Source organism: Spermophilus citellus (assembly GCF_964194105.1).
Source record: "Spermophilus citellus genome assembly, chromosome: 4".
NCBI lineage: Eukaryota > Metazoa > Chordata > Mammalia > Rodentia > Sciuridae > Spermophilus > Spermophilus citellus.
Genome location: NC_138185.1, coordinates 200,407,863 through 200,426,961, shown reverse-complemented (window position 1 = coordinate 200,426,961; position 19,099 = coordinate 200,407,863). Strand labels below are relative to the sequence as shown.

At 47.7% G+C, this 19,099-nt stretch overlaps 1 protein-coding gene across 1 annotated transcript in view; it reads right to left on the bottom strand.

The window, feature by feature from the left end:
- FLVCR2 (FLVCR choline and putative heme transporter 2) overlaps window positions 1-19,099 on the bottom strand; it is a 53,164-nt gene that overhangs the window by 20,090 nt on the left and 13,975 nt on the right. Inside the window, exon 2 of the mRNA XM_081291094.1 lies at window positions 1,196-1,337. Coding sequence (XP_081147220.1) covers window positions 1,196-1,337 — 142 coding nt within the window. The remainder of the gene's footprint in view (window positions 1-1,195; window positions 1,338-19,099) is intronic.

The following is a 19,099-nucleotide window of genomic DNA, read 5'->3' as shown; positions in this document are numbered from 1 at the left end:
TGAGATGGAACTTGTGGGCATCAGGAAGGGAACTGATTAACCTTTAGACAGGTGACTAACTGGAATTGCAAACTTCTACTTTTATTGTTTCTGAAATTATCACAGCCCAAGTAAAACCACTCAGAAGAAAGCAAAAGACACAAAATTCTATTGGTCAAATATCACAATGATGCACATGCATGTAAAATGTTCCTAGTAGTTCTCAGAGGTTGGTGGTTGGGATTAACTTGTATAAGGAAAAATTAATGGTCATTTATTTTTTAATAACTTTATTGTATTTATTTATTTTTATGTGGTGCTGAGGATAGAACCCAGTGCCTCACGCAAGCAAGGCAAGTGCTCCACCACTGAGCCACACCTCCAGCCCAATTAATGATCATTTCTTACTTAACGCTTTCTTGTATTTTTCAGATTTTCCAATAATAAGCATATATTATTCTTATAATTTAAAAAATATTTTAGTTATACATGGGCATAATATCTTTATTTTTTAATTTATTTTTTATGTGGTGCTGAGGATCAAACCCACTGTCTCTTGTGTTCGAGGCAAGCCCTTTACCACTGAGCCACACACCCAGCCCCTACTCTTATAATTTTTAAAAAGCATTAAAGACATGTGGTTCCCAAGTCATCTCGGGTTGATCTCTGAGATGATTTGCGTTTGTGGATTGATTTCTGCTTTCCTTTTTATCTTTCATAAATTTAGAGTAAATTCAGACAAGCTTAGATTTGAACCTAATCTTTGCCACTTAGTTGCTGTTTCATCTTGAATAATTTATTTAACCTCTCTCAAGTCTCATTTTCTTCTTTGTTAAATGGGACTGAAAATAATACCTCATTCCTGGGGTTGCTGAAGACTCGATGAGATCAGGCTAATTCTTAGCCCAGAGCCTGTGACCCTGGGGGGTCCTCACTTGGGTTTCATCGGGGACCAGCAATCTACCCAATTCTTCTGCTGAAGTATGACGGGCTAGTTACAACTGAACTTTCATTGCACCTTTAATAAAGTGCACAAGACCATCTAGCACGGTATCAGGGACAACTGGTCAGGCTAAAACATTTGAAAACCACAAGAAGCCTGGTCTCTAGTTTCTGTGAATGTCCCTGGTTGTTAGGGTCATGCTCACAAGTGTCCCATCAAGGTTGACAGAACCTCCCTGTCCACCCCCCACCATGAGTCCACTAGTGACCTTACCGATGATGACAAGGATGAAAAGGAGGGTGGCCACGCCTCCTATGATGTAGAACATGATGCTGATGTGGTAGGCAAGCTGGTCCCGGTCTTTGATGTTGGGTACCAAAATAGGAGGGACCAAGAACCCAATCGCAATTCCAAGCTAATGAAGACAGACACAATCAATCAGTTACCAATGGCCAAGAGGTGACAGCGCATATTTAAAGAGACTTCTAATAAGAAGCATACTTCCCAACTTCCAGTCCTTTCTAAAGACCAAATAGGGATTATTCCCCACCTCAAGATGACAGAGAAGTCTCTCAACTCATGCATACCTCTGACCCTCACTATCAATACCTATGGGGAAAATGTTAGAATTGAGGATCTCTGCAGGCTGGCGCTTCTCTGTCTGCAAACTAATGAATAATGTTTTCCATATTCCCATTTCTGGGATAGAAAGTAAAATAATGATGATATTTTTCCTCTTATGCACTAAAATTTTTAGTTCATTAAATCTGTTAACCTGGAGCTGAGAGACCAGCTGGGAAAAGTTCTACACCCTACCACCACAGGAACTGGCATTTAGCAAGAGTTGGAAAGATAAAGCTATTGCCACTTTCACAAACACTTCAGTTCTTGTGTGAATAAGTTAGCAGCTCTCAAATCATCTGTAGTGTGAAGTCACACACAACTGCAAAATGGCGGGCTCAGTGGGCACACAAACACACACATACTATTCATACCAACAAACGCAAACATGTCCTATCAGAGTTGGAGTCCAAACTCCAGTGACCTAGTAGATAACATGACCTGGGTGTTTCTGAGGTCAGAAGTGACTGACTATATAACACCCCAAAGTCCTTCTGCCACCAGAAGCAATGGAAAAACAACTTGCAAACTGAGACAGGTTTCAGACTCCAAGAGTGCAGGAAGATGATCCATTTTTTTGTCTTAATATCCCACTTTGCCATTGTATTGGAAAGGAACTGCAGGTAGAAAAGAAATTTACTTTCTGTCACACCACATGTGAGCATCTTGACTGTTTTTCCCATCTGTCAATCACTGCCACTCCTGATGGTTACACTGGGAACTTATCTCCAGAAGTCACTATAGGTGAATGTAGGGCTCCTTATGCAGGATATAGTGAGTACATCAAGCACATCTTAAAATCACTACTGTGTGAGAAGTACTCTCCTAGATATTTTAGGAGGTACCAAGATACAGAAGGGAGGTGTCTTACATAAGGCAGGTTCCTTTCAAGGCATTCTATAATCTAGTGGAAAGCAGCAATTTAAAAGTAAAACACAGGGGTGGTGGGGGGTTGGGGAGATGGAGGACTTTGATTGGGACAAGGGGAGGGAGGGAAGTGGAGTGGGCACGGGGGTAGGAAAGATGGTGGAATGAGACTAACGTCATTACCCTAGGTACAAGTATGACAGCACATGTACAACTCTACGTTGTGTATGACTAGAGAAATGAAAATTGTGCTCCATTTGTATACAACGAATCAAAAAGCTTTCTGCTGTCATGTGCAACTGATGAGAACTAGAAAAAATAAATTTAAAAAAAAGTAAAACACAGGTGTGGTGGTTCACGTCTATAATCCAGTGGCTCCGGAGACTGAGGGAGGAGGATCACAAGCTCAAAGCCAGTCTCAGCAAAAGCAAGGTACTAAGTAACTCAGTGAGACCCTGTATCTAAATAAAATACAGAAAAAAGGCTGGGGATGTCTCAGTGGTTGAGTGCCCCTGAGTTCAATCCCTGGTACCCTCACCCTCAAAAAAAAAAAAAAAAAGTAAGATACAAAAACAACGCAATCTGCCACATTTGTGATTTGAAATGATACGATGCTATTGTTTGGAAGTTCTCTTGTAATCCTCCATTCCAACCCTGTTAGTTATTAGAGGAACAAACAGAAGCTATGTGAGGTTAAGGAGCTCAGGGCTGCCCAGCATTGAGGTAAGGAAACAGCTCCCCTGGCTGCTCTGCGACACCCCCGCCACGAGGCCTGGCACAAGGCCTTGAGAAAGGCCCAGGTGTGCAGGGTCTGTGTCTGTGGACCTTCCTCTCGTCCTCAGTTACTCAATGAGCAGAGTCAGCTGGGAAGACCAGCCTAAGACAGAGGGGCAAGTTCAGCCTCCTCCATAGCTTCACTGCCCACTCTCTGGCCTCCCAAGCATTTTGGATTGCAGACCTGAAAGTTATGGAGCATCTTAGAGGGTCCCACTGGCAAGAATGAGGGGAGATACTGACAGCAGCCAAGGCACTTGGGCTCTTTCCTTTCCAAAAGGAGGATAAAAATCTGAGACCTTGATAGCGGAGGACCTAATCCTCAGGAATCTTCTGCCCTGATAAATAAACCCTTCCTGCTTCCTCAGGATCAAAAACAAACACATCACGCCTGATACCTCAGGGTGGGACTCGTTCACTCCATCTGCACAGCAGGACTGAGCAAGTGCTGCTCCGCCCGGCTTGGGGACCTCAGCAACTGTTGCTGGTGACAACACTGTTTCAGGCTAGCCTTTCTAAAGGAGGAACCTGGCTTTGGAGATCCTTCAATGACCAGGGTGTCGGTGCTGCCTCTTTTGTTTTCAAAGACTTTTTTTTTCCTGCTTCTTTATTCAGGGAGAGCCATGGCTCTGTTTGCAGTTGCTAGTTCCTAGACCTGTCCACGGAAAGTACTTAGCCATGCTAGATGCAAGGATGGATGGTTGGGCTGATGAGTGGATGGACAGATGAAATTCGTGGAAAATCTTGTCTACATAAAGCTGGGAATGATATGATGCTATAGTTTGGAAGTTCACACACCTCTGCCCATTAGGACCCAGGATCTCCCTACAAACCACCTTGTACCTATAGTTGTAAGGGGGACATGCACATATGGAAGAAGTTAAGTCCTGCCAGCTATCGAGCACTAGTAGGTACCAGGTATCTAATGTCTTTTATCTTTTATTTTAACCTTAATAACTTCATTAAAAAAAGAAAAAAATGAGAAAAGCAGATGGTCAGTACCCTGCCCAAAGTCACACAGGAAGCTAGCAGGACAGCTGGGATCCCAAACCAGTTCCATCTCACCCAGGGACCTGGGCTTACCTCACTGTTCCCACTAGAAGTCGATATATTCACGCACTTGGTCTATCACGTGTTTGATGAAACACCTCGGGGGTTGAAATCAGAGACCTGGGGCCAATAACAATGAATCCCAAGATTTGGGAGGAGGCTGCTCCTGGGGGGTGGTGCTGGTGCCTTTTCTGAGACACAGAAACATCCAGACCCAGGTGGGAAGTAAATCACTGAATCGCCACTAAGCAGGTTTGAGTTGACCTATGTCCTGGCTCTGGTTCTAGCTTTATCATTCTCAACAAAATACAAGTCCTCCCTGGGCTCAGTGGTGCAGGCCAAGGCGGGAAGATGGCAAGTTCGAGGCCAGCCTCAGCAACTCAGTGAGATCCCATCTCAAGCTCAGTGGTAGAGCACCCCTGGGTTCAATCCTCAGTACCAAAAATGAAACAAAATAAAGTCATGGACAAAATGCAAAATTCAGAATCAAACCAAGTCACAGTCATAGCTCTTCAGGAACTTTATTTTTTTTAACTGTTTTTAAAGTGGATCTGGGATGTCTTCCTTCTTACAGGTCCCATAGCAGCAGTTTCCCAACCTGGCCTGGTGACAGAGGTCACCAGCAGTACCTCTACTGCCATCATGGTGCAGGAGGGGGTGTCAGGAGTCCTGCACAGGCAGGACATCCTTATCACACATCACAGGGGTGTGCGAGATGCGGCCTCAGAAAGAGTCTTGCTCAGGCCTGCTAACAGAGTCCCTGTGGCTCCGCAGTCACTAGTCTCTGGGAAACATGGTTGGACCATGTCCCTCCCTTGCCCAACACCCGCAGGGACTGGCCTTTGCTTTTAAATTAGGGATAAAAATCCTAAACACAAATCCTAATCTACAAAATTCTGCCCAGGGGCTCTGTCTGCTGGCCTGCCCCTTGTCATCTGCTTGCTCCTTGGGACCCTGCTACGCCAATCTCCTTTCAGTCTTTCAATCATTCAAAGCCTCCTTGTACCTGAGGACCACAGGGACTTTGTACTAGAGCCTCTTCCTGGACTGGAATGACTTCCTGGTTCCTCCAATAAATGAAGCTATCTTTCAGATCTGAGCTCAGGTCACACTTCCTCAGGGTTCCCTTGTCAGGTCCCTGCAGAAGAGTCTTAGGTTTGTATGACTGTTTAATTATCAGCAGATTAATCCCATGAGGGCAGGGTTCACAGTAGGGTCTGGAGCACAGAACTTACTTACTAACCACAGTAAAATGCATGGAAGTTTCCATGAAATGTCTCCATTTCATAAGGATCCCAGAAAGAGGGGTCATTGTTCTAGTTTTATAGATGATAAAACTGAGGTACAGAAAGGTTATGGAACTTGCTTAAGGTCACACAGCAAGAGGCAGCAGAGCTGGAGTTTTGACACACAGCAATTCTGAATCCTGAGCTTGGAAACTTGCTAACCATAGTTTATTTCACCCCCGAAGAAAATGTTTAACAAAAAATGTGACAAACAAAGCAATAGAGTGGCAGCCTGGGGTACTGGACTCCACTTCTTTGCTGGCTTTTCTGCAAATTCAAGGATGATAGCTAAATGCTGTGGCCATGTCAGTAGTCACAAACATTTCTAGGATAAGTGTCACAGTTAAAAACACATCTATGTTACCCAAAGCCTTCAGGTGACAGGAAGAAGCCATACTCGTCATTCTGGCTCATCCATTTAATGATGGAACAAGGAAGAAAACTTAAAAAAACCATCAGACCACATTGGGGGTAAGATTTCCTCACCTAGTTCATTATGCAACCAACACACATGTCCTATCAGCTCGGAGATTCACAGAGACAATGTCCCCATCACCACCCGCCATGTACTGTCTCCATCCACTATCAGCAAAGTCCTGATCTCAACTCAATCAGAACCACAGCACGAAGCTGCCCTCCCGCATCCTGGCTGGTCCTAGGATCAGGCCATCAGGGAGCATCCCAGGCTTCCACAAAAGGCGTGGGTCCCTGCGTCAACATGGTGATGAGGGCTTCAGTCTGAATGGAACAGGGAGAGAACCACTGGTCCCCATCTGTTGGAGTTCCAGGTACTTTATCCTCCTGACTTAGGTGGACCTGCTCTTCGTAGGAAGGATAGTAAATTGGACATTATGATCCTGTGTGCATATATGACTACACGATCAGTATAATTCTACATTGTGTATCATCAGAAGAATGAGCAGTTATACTCCATTTATGTATCAAAATGCATTCTACTGCCGTGTATAACTATTTAGAACAAATTAAAAAGAAAGAAAGAAAGAAAGAGAAAGAAAGAGAAAGAAAGAAAGAAAGAAAGAAAGAAAGAAAGAAAGAAAGAAAGAAAGAAAGAAAGAAAGAAAGAAAGAAAAACAACCTCAACAAACAGGTGCTCACCTCCCAACCCCATTCCATCTCTAGCCAACTCTCCTCCAGGTGCCCTGGGCTAATTAGGGAAAGATAAGCCTACCCTCACCCCTAGGGCTAGGCTCCCTAGGGCTAGGCTCCCATGGGCTCATCCCTTTTCTCTGGACACAGTCACTGGGTTGGTGTGAGCATGTTCCCTGGAATTTCAGGGCTCCCAATTAGCTCTCTGCTGAGTCAAAAGTGTCAGCATTTCTCATAGCAGAGCACCTTGGCTAGAGGTCTCCTTAGGAGCTCATCTGGATGCTTTCTCTTTCTCTTCCTCTCTACCTCTCTCTCCCCTACTCCCCTCTCTCTCTCTTTCACCAGGGATTGAACCCAGGGGTACTTAATCACATCTTCACATCTTCACACCTTTTTATTTTTTATTTGGAGATCAGGTCTTGCAAAGTCCCTTAGGGTCTTGCTAAGTTGCTGAGGCTGGCTTTGAACTTGCGATCCTCTTGCCTCAGCCTCCTGAGCCCATGGGATTACAGATACGCACATGGCACCTGGTTGCTGTGCTATTTTCCCACAAAACCAACACTTCTCTTCCTTTCTAACTTAACATTTAGTGGAGACAGCATCACACCAGTAGAGTGGTTAAGGATGTAAACCCTGAAGTCAAAAAGATATGAGTTCAAATCCCAGCTCTACCAGTTACTTGTTGTCTGATCTTGGCCAGTTAATTCACCTCTCTGGGCCTGTTTCTTTTTTCACAAAAGGAAGGAAATATGTTGCTTATAGGATTTGCACTCACCCCCTGTAAAAAACCCTGGCTTTTCTACCCCGCACGCTCCGGCATAGCAATGGCCACAGCAGGAGAGACTGGTGGACTCAGATGTGCTCAGTTCATTTCGAGCCACCTGGCCTTGGTTCTCCTCTTCTCCAGCTCCTTCCTTGTGCTCTCTCTCCACTCCCTCAGTCCTCCTGGGAAACTCATCTGTCCTTTGCATCTACTGTCTCCCAGACCCTCCAGAGCCCTCCATCAGCCCCCTTCCCATGTGCATCCTCCCCCTTCAGCCTCCCTGCCTCCTTCCCAAGCAATAGCAATCTCTCCTCCAACCAGCCTCAGTTTCCTCGGGGCCATACTGACCACGCTGCCCCTGCTCAAGACCTCCAAGGAGCTGGACTCTCAGAGGAAGGAAGGAAGTTGAAACCTCTCAGGTGATGGCTCTGGCTTCCTCCATTACTGCCCACCCACTGTCCCAGGCCTGTCTCCTCCGACCCCTGTGGATCTCCCATGCACCAGGCAGAAGGGACCAATGGAGATGCCAACCCCTCCATCCTCTAGTCTATACCTTTATCCAAAGTTCTCCCTACATGCAGGGTCGTGGAAACATGTGCAATTTATAGTTTTTGAAATGTATTAAAATCTCATTTCCATTCCATACACAAACTTCCAGAGCCATAAGACTTGGCCCTGGAGTCTCAGGTGTGCAGAGCATGACCACTAGCGCTCCATCTCCCAGGACCAAGTCCATGTGGGAAACTGCACAGAGGTGAGTCCCCCCCACCTTGCCTGTCCCCACACACTGTGGTGTTTGCTGAAACACCACCAAGACACTTGCAAAGTGGCCGGTCTGCATTCTCCAGTACAAAATTCCAGAGCTGAAACTGCCTTGCTCTTCCCCTTAGTTAGGGTCACTTAGATGTTAGCAAATAACTGATTGGGGACAGCGGCACACAGACAGGGGGCTCCGGGATCCAAATGCAAGGAACAGCTCAGAGTGAAGGCCCCCAACAAGGCAGGCCACCTCAGTCCTGTGGGGAGGCTTAGCAGGGGGTCCTGGCACTGAGTCTGTGGATGCCCCAAAAAGAAGCAAAGGAGTAAGATGGGGGTGGCTCCTGGAGCGTTGAACACTGAAGAGCTGAGAGCCCAGGGCTTGAGTTTAATCATGGGAGGTGTCCCAAGAGCCAGCCAAGAATGCCAGACGCCCTGAGGGACACACCACGGCAAGGGGTACCTTGCACAGGAAACCTGCTCATATGACTGTATTATTTAAATCCCCAAATGGAAGCCCTTGGCTGCTTTGAGAAGGCCAATTTGGGATTAAGGAGGCGACAGACCTTCAGGAACAAAAATGAACCCATTGTTCAGGGAGAAAATACTCATGAAAGGGTTTATGGATTTAAGCTTGGGTCTCTAAGAACTTGGGAAGCAGTTTCCCAGCTAATCAACTCCAGACGTCCTGAGAGCTCCCTCCAGGCACAGATTTGTCCCCTGAGTTGTGATTATGCTGGTGGCTTAAACTGCCTTGGTACTGATGGGTTCCCTCAATTCTTTTGTGGGGAAGAGGTTGAGGAGATGCAGGAAGCAGCAGATGAGGACAGCCTGCGATCATTGACCTAATTCCAAAGTCCTTGATGGTGAATGCCACAGTAGAGAGATACCCTCAAAAAACTGACATTCCAGCTAGTTGCTGTGGAATGTGGTAGAATTTTCCTGCAATTCCCGCTACTCAGAGGCAAAGGCAGGAGGATTACAAATTTGAGGCCAGCCTCAGCACTTTAACAAAACCCTCAGCAACTTAGCAAGACCCTGTCTCAGAATAAAAAATAAAAAGGGCTTGGGATGTGGCTCAGTGGTAGAGGACCCCTGGGTTCAATCCCCAGCACCAAACCACCACCACCACCACCACCACAAGTCTGACATCCCTCCAGGCTTACAATCTCTGTAAGCCTGTAAGATTCTATAGGTCAAGTGCCCCCCTAAATCTAGCTGTCGGCAGAAGCTGTGGTGAGAGGGATCTCCAGCCCTCATCTGGTTTGTTTTCCATGTGGACAGACCGAATGGGATTCTTGTTCTTATGGGGTGCTTACCTTGGTTTTGTTTCTTTTTGTGTGGGGTGCCCTCTCCCCGACTAATTTGTTTGCACCTTGATTAACATTCCCTTGTGTGACCTCTTCCCATACCACGTCCAGCACAATACCAAGAACTGAGAAAGCACTCAGAAAATATTTTCCTAATAAAGAAATGACTTTGGAAAGGTGCAAACCTAAGTATTTCTAGTCTCCTGTACAGCAGGGATAGCACCTGCTCCAAGAATGCACCTGCTCCCAGAATGTACCTGCTCCCAGAATGCTGCACTGCAAGAGTTTAACAGCAAAAGAAAGCAGATGAAAGATGAAATGACCCATAGAAGCCCTGACATAAGAAGACCCCACAGTTTGGGGCTCCCCAAGATCAGACATGGAGGTCATGGGAATATGGGCTGATCAACTTCCCACCCTTGAACCTACATTCAATATTTATTGAACATCTACTGCATTCTAAGCACCCGAATAAAAAATAAGGAAGGAGACAACAGATGCAAGAGCTCACTCTCACCACGCTTATACCTTGATGTTGACCTACAGCCTTGGTGCTGGGTCTCCTCCTCATCTTTGGGGATGCAAAGTAGCTGAAGAGCAGATACCCTGCGCTGTAAACAGAGAAGATGCTAAGTTTAGGGGACAGGGTCTGAGTTCTACAGGGAAACTTTCCTGATTAAAAAGTGAAATTTACAAAAGGGCTTTATTTTCTTATTAGCTTTGTTTATTAATTTTATTCGTTTATTTTTCACTGACCCTGATTTTTGGGGACATACTAGGGATTGAACTCAGGGGCACTCGACCACGGAGCCACATCCCCAGCCCTTTTTTTGGATTTTATTTAGAGACAGGGTATCACTGAATTTCTTAGGGCCTCACTTTTGCTGAGGATGGGTTTAAACTCACGATCCTCCTGCCTCAGCCTCCCAAGGTGCTAGGATTACAGGTATGCACACAAGGAAGCAATACTAGAGGGCCTGACCCTGACATTTATGCCTGCGTTCAATCATCCCTAACTCTGGAGCTTCCTGAAGCACACATCCCTCCTTTTAAGGGTTAGAACTGTTCTCATGGGGGACTCCACAAAGTCTAGGTCTCCACAGAGCAGCAGTGAAACCTCCTGTCCTCCTCTTTCACCAAGATCACAAATCACTGTTGTTTTCAACACTCAAAGGTCCTTCTAGCTGACCATGCTAACAGCCACTGACCACAGGTTCACAGACCTTTCGCACAACTCAGAGGAAATATGAGTGAGTCTTTGAACCACCCAGGAAGCTGGGGGTCGCATCATGTCAATCTCCCCCCACGTCTTTCACATCTGAAGTAGGCAACATGAGAGGCCCCATTCAAACACTGTGACGTTTCCCAGACACCAACCTCACTGCCCAGCCCAGGAACAGATCCTGCTCAACATCACCACCCTCTGCCCTGAGATACACCAGCCCAAGGGAGAACCGTCTCTTTTGTCTGCAATGCAGTCCTGTGACAGCCAAAATTGCAAATCCTCAGAGTTCTCTTAAGTCTAGCTAGGCTTTCTTGGCAAAAGCCCTCCTATTCTGATTTCCAGTGGTGAACCTCAGAGCTGTTGCTTCATGAAACGCCTTGAATGAGACCCAGTTCCTCTTTTCTTTTCTTTTCTTTTTTTCTTTTTTGTACTAAGGATTGAACAGGAGCACTTACTTAACCACTAAGGCACAATCCCAACCCTTTTTTATATTTTTTAGAGTCAGGGTCTCACCAAGTTGCTAAATTGCTGAAGTTGTTCAATTGTGACTTTGAACTCACGATTCTCCTGCCTCAGCCCCTGGAGCTGCTGGGATTACAGGCGTGCGGCACCCCGCCTGGCCCCAGTTCCTCCTATTTGAACGCGCACCTCCAGAAATAGATCGGGTGGCTCCCATGTGGCTTTTCCCCAAGAAACTGACTTCGTAAGTTGAACTAACCCTGCTTCATGACTGCAGAGAGAAATCTGGAGAGAAAATGAAACCTAGAAAAATATTAGTCATCCATATCCAATACTACCCAGGAGCACAGCTTCTTGTTATTTAAGGAGTCCTCCAGGGACCTCCTTACACAAAAACATGTCCCTGTGTCCTCCTCTGAGGTCCCCTCCCCTCCTACTTTACCTGGCATTTCCACCACTGCTGACACCCTGAGTGACAACCCTACGGTTCAATCTCTTCTCTTAAATGCCAACCTGAGAGCAGGCGCCTTCCCTTCCTCATTCATGGTTGGATCTCCAATGCTCAGACTGCTTGGCATGCAGTAGGTGCTCAACATCTGTTCAATGAATGAAGTAGCCGGGTGCAGTGGTGCACACCTCTAATCCCAGCAGCTTGGGAGGCTGGGGCAGGAGGATCACAGGTTGGAAGGCTGCCTCAGGAATTTAGTGAGGTTGTAAGCAACCTAGTGAGACCCTGTCTCAAAATAAAATAAAAAACAAAAAGGGCTGGGGATGTGGCTCAGTGGTTCAGCATCCCTGGGTTTAAACCCTGGTACCCACCCTCTCCCCCGCCAAAAAAACATAACAGGCCAAGGGCAAAGGGCCGTTGCCCAACGGTCTCATTGGTCATGCTGTGTGCCTTCTGTTAGGGTGACACAGGGAAGCAACACAAGACAAATGGGATTCAAAGGGAGGATGGAGCGGTGGCCAAGAATGGTCGGCCAAGGGTCTGGGGTGTTGTCTGTGAGGGACAGAGACCAGGTCCAGGATTGGGTACTCTAACAGCGCCCATGGATGTTTGGTGAGCTAGCATAGAAGCCCAGGCCAGCCAAACCTAGGGCAGATAAGGGAGAGAGAGGAACTCCTGAGAGAGACTCCTGCTGAGGAGAAAATGCAACATCTTCAAAAGAGCTCCGACATTTTCACTAGGGCTGTCCGAACACACACACACACACACACACACACACACACACACACCCCACCACCCCTCACACACACCACACCTTACACACACCACCCTCCCTCACACACACCACCCCCCTCACACACACCACCCCTCATACACACCATCCCTCACACACACACACACACACACACACCACCATCCCTCACACAGACCACCCCTCACACACACCACCCCCCTCACACACACACACACACACACACACACACACACACCACCCCAGCAATCATGACAGTGATCACTGCCACTTGCTCACTGTGAGGGGGTAAGACCAGGTCCAACCTCAGCCCTTGGGACTTCTCACTCCCAGCCCCACCTCCTGCTGGTGGGGACTGCATCAGGTCTGTGTGGTGCCACCTCAACCATTTTCCTCCACCGTAGAGAGGGGCCATCCCACGCACAAAGAGATGTAAAAATGGCATCTTGACACTCCTGGCAAGAGGCCCTGCTACAGAGCCAGCTGTGAGCATCTTGGAATCCAAAAGAGCCAGAATGCTCTGCAGGACTCCTGGACTACAGATGACGGCTCAGAAGGATCAAGTGCTGCCTCCTCCCTTTATTGATGCGAGGGCGCTGGGGAACAGGAGATCTGGGGGAGCCTCCTGCAAACAGAATGACCAGAGCTCATTCTGAGCAAGGAATGGATGATAAAGACAAAGCGCCTTGCTCACTCAGTGGGGGGAGTGGCACCCATCCAAGGTTGCACTTCCAAGATAGACAGGACACTGTGTGTGCGGGAAGCCCTGCTAGTTCCTGTCAAAGGGCAAGTCCAAGGTCTTTTTTATTCTCTCTCTCTCTCTTTTTTTTTTTTTTTTTTTCAGTTCAAGAAAGGGCACTACAGGTCAAGATATGCACCACTCTTCACAGTTGTCAAGGCACCTGCCCATCGGCCTGCTATTCTGGTCTCAAACAACCTATGAGATCAACAGCAGGAGGCCCAATGGGCAGTGGGGTAGGAGAGTCCTGGGAGGACCATATTTCTGCTTTATACCAGAGTTTAAGCAACTTGCTGAAGTTCAAGAGTTAATCAGGGTCAAGGTCAATATCAAGACTTCGGAGGCTCCCAGCCCAGCCCTGCTCCCTTCCCAGGGAACCTTACTGAGCTTCAGCAAGGCACCCAGAAGCAGCCTATTCCAGGAAGACACAAGTCTCAGCCTTCAGAGGACCCGGGGTCTGAGGAACGGGCTGCTCCTGACCTGACTCTGGAATGTCTGGTTATCACACACAGATATCATATTTGCCACGTGCCTCTTATCAAAGTTCTTTCTGGACAGTGAGTCAGAGAGCAGCCCAGCGAGAGTAGAGGATGAAGTGCCTCCTGAAGCCAGCGATCTGGGCCCTGAGAACACCACGTCCTTTCTCCCTCCGCAACAGCCTTGAGAGAATCAAACTTAAGCCAGGAGGGTCCTCCTTACTCCACAAAAGAAGGTTGTTGAGGGGCCTGTCCCAAGGCCACCCAAACAGACCCAAGGCTGAGGCTGTCTCCTGGGAACAGGACAGCAACACACAACATGCTTGAGGCTGGTGAGGAGCCGGAGGACAGGAAGGGGGGCTCCAGAGAACCAACCAGGTCTTCCAGGCCCCATGGGCTCCCAGCTCAGCTAGCCCCAACAGGGAGGGGCTTGACCACCTGCAGCTCTTCCCAGGACCCACTTCAAAGGCTTTAGAAATTAAGAAAGTGGTAGAGGGGATGTTCTCCAGGGGGTCAGGCCACACATAAAAGGTGAAGATGATTAATTCTTGAGAGCGCTGGGCCAAGCTGTCCTTCCCTCTACCCAGATTCCATCCTCCGGGGCCTTGGTGGACATCAAGTCACAGAAAATGCTCTGGAATTTTCTTTCCACAAGGTGGAGATACAGCCTCTTGAAGCAAGAGACACTGGAGGTAGAGAAAATGCACCCGTTGCGGGCAGCCACCTTCCCTCCTGAGTGCCAGGCGTGGCCTCATCAGGCCTGCGTCTCCGGGATTCAGCTGCTACAGGGCCAGGCTCTGTCTGGAAGCTGTGATGCTGCTCCCACCCCTAACTCGCCTGCAGAACGAGTGGACAGGTAGGTCTGTTCATGTTCCCACCTTAGTATACCTGAGAGGAGCAGCTGTTCACCAGAACCTCAGAGAGAGCAGCCGAGATGCCCTGCGGGCCGAGAACCCCTGGAAGCTGATGCTGGAGAGGAGCCTGTGGAACAGGAGTCAGGGCGACGGGGACACGGACACAGATGTGGCCCCAGGAGCTTTCACACAGACACTGCCTCCCTTGACCTTGTTCCTATTCCAGGTACTGCCCAAAGAGGACAGGTGTCCTGCTGGAGGCCACAGACACCGCTGCCGACAGACCTGGTCCAGCTTCCCTGGCTTGTACACCAGGAGACCCCAACTTCTGTGAGCACCAGAGTCCCTAGAGGAGAATCCGAAACACAGATTCCTGGGTCCTACCAGAGAGGGGATTCTCTGGGTCTGCCCTTGTGCCTAACAATGAACTCCCAGGCGGTTCTGATGCTGGGGGGTCATGGACCACAGTTGAGAGACAATTGCTGTCCGTGGCCCCAAAGAAGGAACTCAAGAGCCATTTCTCAGCTGGTGGCTTTCCCGGGTATCTCAGGCAGAGAAGGCATGAGAGGCCTGAGCTCCCATCAAGCTCCTCAGGAGAGAATGGTCCCCAGGGCACTCATATGGGTGGCTTCGTAAACACCCAGGACAAAGGTCTAAGGAGATCTGGACTGCTCAAGGGGCAGCCACTGCCTGGGACAAACAGCCCAGGGGAACAGGCCTGTTCCACGATGAATGACTCATGGCTATTCCTTACATTTCAGGGAAGATGGTCACAGCAGATAGCTTTTGTGTACAGTGGCCCGCAGCCTCTAGAGCCAGAAGGGAGATCCAGCCATGCCCATCCCATCTCTTGCAGGAAGAAACCAGGTATTTCCAGGAAAGGGAGAAAGCCAAAAAGCAATGCCTCTGCTTGTTTCTGTACCTCTTCCTACAGGACCCCACAGAAATGTCCCATCCAAAGATGTTTCTGGGACTGAAAGGAACTTGTGTTGACCTCCTCTCAGAAGAAGGAGTTGGATGGAAGTCAGAGCAAACGCTGCTCCCTCCAGAGGCTTGGACACACACTCATCCCCAGGAAGTTGGTGAAGACGTGAAATCCAGCTCCGCCGTCTTGTGCAAACGCAGATGGCGCCGGCTGCATCGATCTGCCCCCAGCTCTGGCAAGGCATCACCTTGAGCTGTGGGGGAGGGGGTGAGAGGCTGAGTTCTGAGCCTATAATAAGGTCAGAAAGCAGAAGAACAGCTGGAGCACCAAAGCCCCCAGGGTGCCCTCCTGGGCTTAATGTCTCACCACAGCGGGGACAAAAGGCCTCCAGTTCTGCAGGATCACGGGAATGGAGATGCTCTGTGGAGTGACGCTTGGCGCTAGGTAGGAGGTGGGAGGCAGAGAATAAAGAAAGGAGAGGAAGCACCAGCTCTCCCCCAGAGCCCAGGGTTCCTTATCATCCCGCGGACTCCAACCTTCATCCTGCAGTCCCCAGGAGCCGATTGATGTCGGTGGTGGGGGAGTAGAAGTCAGGGGAAGGACATCCTGTTAGCGGGGCGTTGCTGGAAAAAGATCAAGAACCAGGCGGAGGAAAGCAGCTGTGTACACCTGATAAGCCTGGCGCCCCCTTCCTTGAGCAGAGTCTGGGTTCCTGACCCTACAGTCTGCCCTGCAGGCTCGGGGCTGACCCTGTGTCTGTGTCAGCCCAGGGTCCCCTAAAATCTCATCACAAACAGCTCTCATCACCACCCTCTGGGAAAATAGTACCATCTCCCAGAACCTGCCCCGCTTGTAGTCTGAGTAGCTCTGGAAAGGAACAGTGTACCGTTAAGAAATTTCAGGGGGCTGGGGATGTGGCTCAAGCGGTAGCGCGCTCGCCTGGCATGCGTGCGGCCCGGGTTTGGCCCTCAGCACCACATACCAACAAAGATGTTGTGTCCGCCGAGAACTAAAAAATAAATATTAGAAAAAAAAAGAAATTTCAGGAATGGCCCACCCTCTGCTCGGCCACCAGCTCCCGGTCACTTGGCTCATCCATAATCAGGTCAACCTTCACCTCCTCAGGAAGGCTGTCTTGTTTGTCTTTTGCCCCCCACCACACCACCCCATTGCATTCACACCTGGGCTCATCTGGGTCCTCCCCGCAGACAACAGAAGCAATGACCTTATTGATGATATTACTGAGAACGTGAGAACATGGGTCCTTCATTCAACATTTCTTATCTAATAAACTCCAATAGCTAATTGCCCTTTATAAACTGACCCATTGAACCCTCTCCAGCACCTTCTGCCATAGTCAGCTTGATTTACCAAAGAAGCCGAGAGACTTAACAACAGTTGGGGGCACACAGCAGAGATAAAGGTGGTATTATATGCAATCCACACTGTATGGAGTTACCAGCTCCTTCCAGTGGAAGAATAAGATCTTGAGTGACGTGGAGTAGGCCATGCACACCTGACCAGTCTTTCCTCCAAAGACCTGAACTCTCGGTTAACTGCCTGCTCACCTTAAAAACTTCCAGGAAGAGAAAGCCTGCTAATTCCTGCATCTGAATGCAAACACCAGTCATGCCTAAAACCCTGCTCCTCCAGTAAGTTTCCCACTTGGTAAGAGGAGGAGGGGGAGGAGGGAAAGAGGGAACTGGAGAAGAGATAAGAAAGAGGGAAATAAAATAGGTGCCAGGAATCAAAGGTCAGTGGGTCCACAGGTGCAGAGAATGCATTCCTCAGAGCATGAAGGCTCCTGTGGATGATGGAAGGGGGGGGGGCGGCTTTAACTGGAGGAGGGTGTGTATGGAACTGACATTTTTATTTTTATTCATTTATTTTTTTGCCCCAGAAACTCCCAGAGATTTGGGAGGCTGAGGCAGGAGGATCCCAAGTTAGAGGCCAGACTCAGGAACTTAGTGAGGTCCTCAGCAACTCAGCAAGACCCTATCTCTAAATGAAAAATAAAAAGGCTGAGAGTGTAGCACAGTGGTAGAGTCCCTGGGTTCAATTCCCATTTTTTTTAAGCAGTTAAAATGGCTAAAATATTAAAATTGTATACTGTGTATATTTAACCACCATTACAAAACCATTTTTTTAAAAAAACTGGGGATTGAACCCAGGAGTACTCTACCATGAGCTACATCCCCAGCCCTTTTTTATTTTTCAATTAGACACAGGTTCTTTCTGAGTTCCTCACTAAATTCCTGAGGCTGGTCTCAAACTTTCCATCCTCCTGCCTCAGCCTCCCAAGTTGCTGGAACTACAGGCACCCAGCTTAGCTGGGCTCTTCAGTAGCATTCACATCATTATGCAACCATCACCTCCAACTCCACAATTATTTTCATCTTCTCAAACTGAAGCTTTTTTTTTTTTTTTTTTTTTTTTTTTTTTGTAGTCCTGGGGATTGAACCCAGGACCTTGTGCATGCAAGGCAAGCACTCTACCAAGTGAGCTACCTCCCCTGCCCCAAACTGAAACTTTTTTGTTGTTCTTTTTAGATATATATGACAGTAGAGTATATTTTGACATATCCTACATACATGGAGTCTAACTTCCCATTCTTGTGGTTGTACATGATGTGGAGTTACACTGGTCATGTATTCATACATGAACATAGGAAAGTTATGTCTGATTCATTCTTTTTTCATGTCTTTTCTATTCTCATCCCTTCAGTCGAATCCACTGAACATCTATTCTTCCTTACCCCTGACCCCACCTTGTTAGCATCCACATATCAGAGAAAAAATTTCACCTTTGTTTTTTTGGGATTGGCTTATTTCACTTAGCATGATAGTCTCCATCCATTTAGTGGCAAAAGTCATAAAGTCATTCTTTTTTCATAGCTGAATAATATTCTACTGTGTATATGTACAGCGTTTTCTTTATGCCTTGTTATGGTTTAGATGTGGTGTCCCCCAAAATCTCACCTGTGAGACAACACAAGTAGATTTGGAGGAGAAATGATTGGGTTATATAGCCGTAGCCTATCAGTGAGTCAATCCCTCATGGGATTAACTGAAGTGGTAAGGTGTGGCTGGAGGAGAAGGGGACTTAGGGTGTAGTTTTGGTGTATATTTTTGTATCTGGAAAAGTGGACTGTGTCTCTATCTCTGCCTTCTGATCACCATGATGTGAGCTGCTTCCCTCTGCCACACTCTTCCGCCATGATGTTCTGTCTCACGTCAAGCTCCAAGGAATGGAGCCAGTCTTCTCTGAACTAAGACCTCTGAAACCATGAGCCCTCAAATAAACTTTTCCTCCTCTACAATTGTTGGGAGGGGTCCTTTAGCACAGCAGTGAAAAAACTGACTGAAACATCCATTAATCTGTTGAAGGGCACCTCGGTTGGTTCCATAGCTTAGCTGTTGTGATTTGAGCTGCTATAAACATTGGTGTGGCTGCATCACTGTGGTGTGCTGATTTTAAGTCCTTTGCATATGCTAAGGAGTGGGATAACTGGGTCAAACGGTGGTTCCATTCCATGTTTTCTGAGAAATCTCCACACTGCTTTTCCAGAGTGGCTGCACCAATTTTGCAGTCCCACCAGCAATGTATGAGTGGACCTGTCCCCACATCCTTACCAACACTTATTGTTGCTTGTATTCTTTTTTTTTTAAAAGAGAGAGAGAGAGTGAGAGAGAGAGAGAGAGAGAGAGAGAATTTTTTAATATTTATTATTTTTTAGTTCTCGGCAGACACAACATCTTTGTTGGTA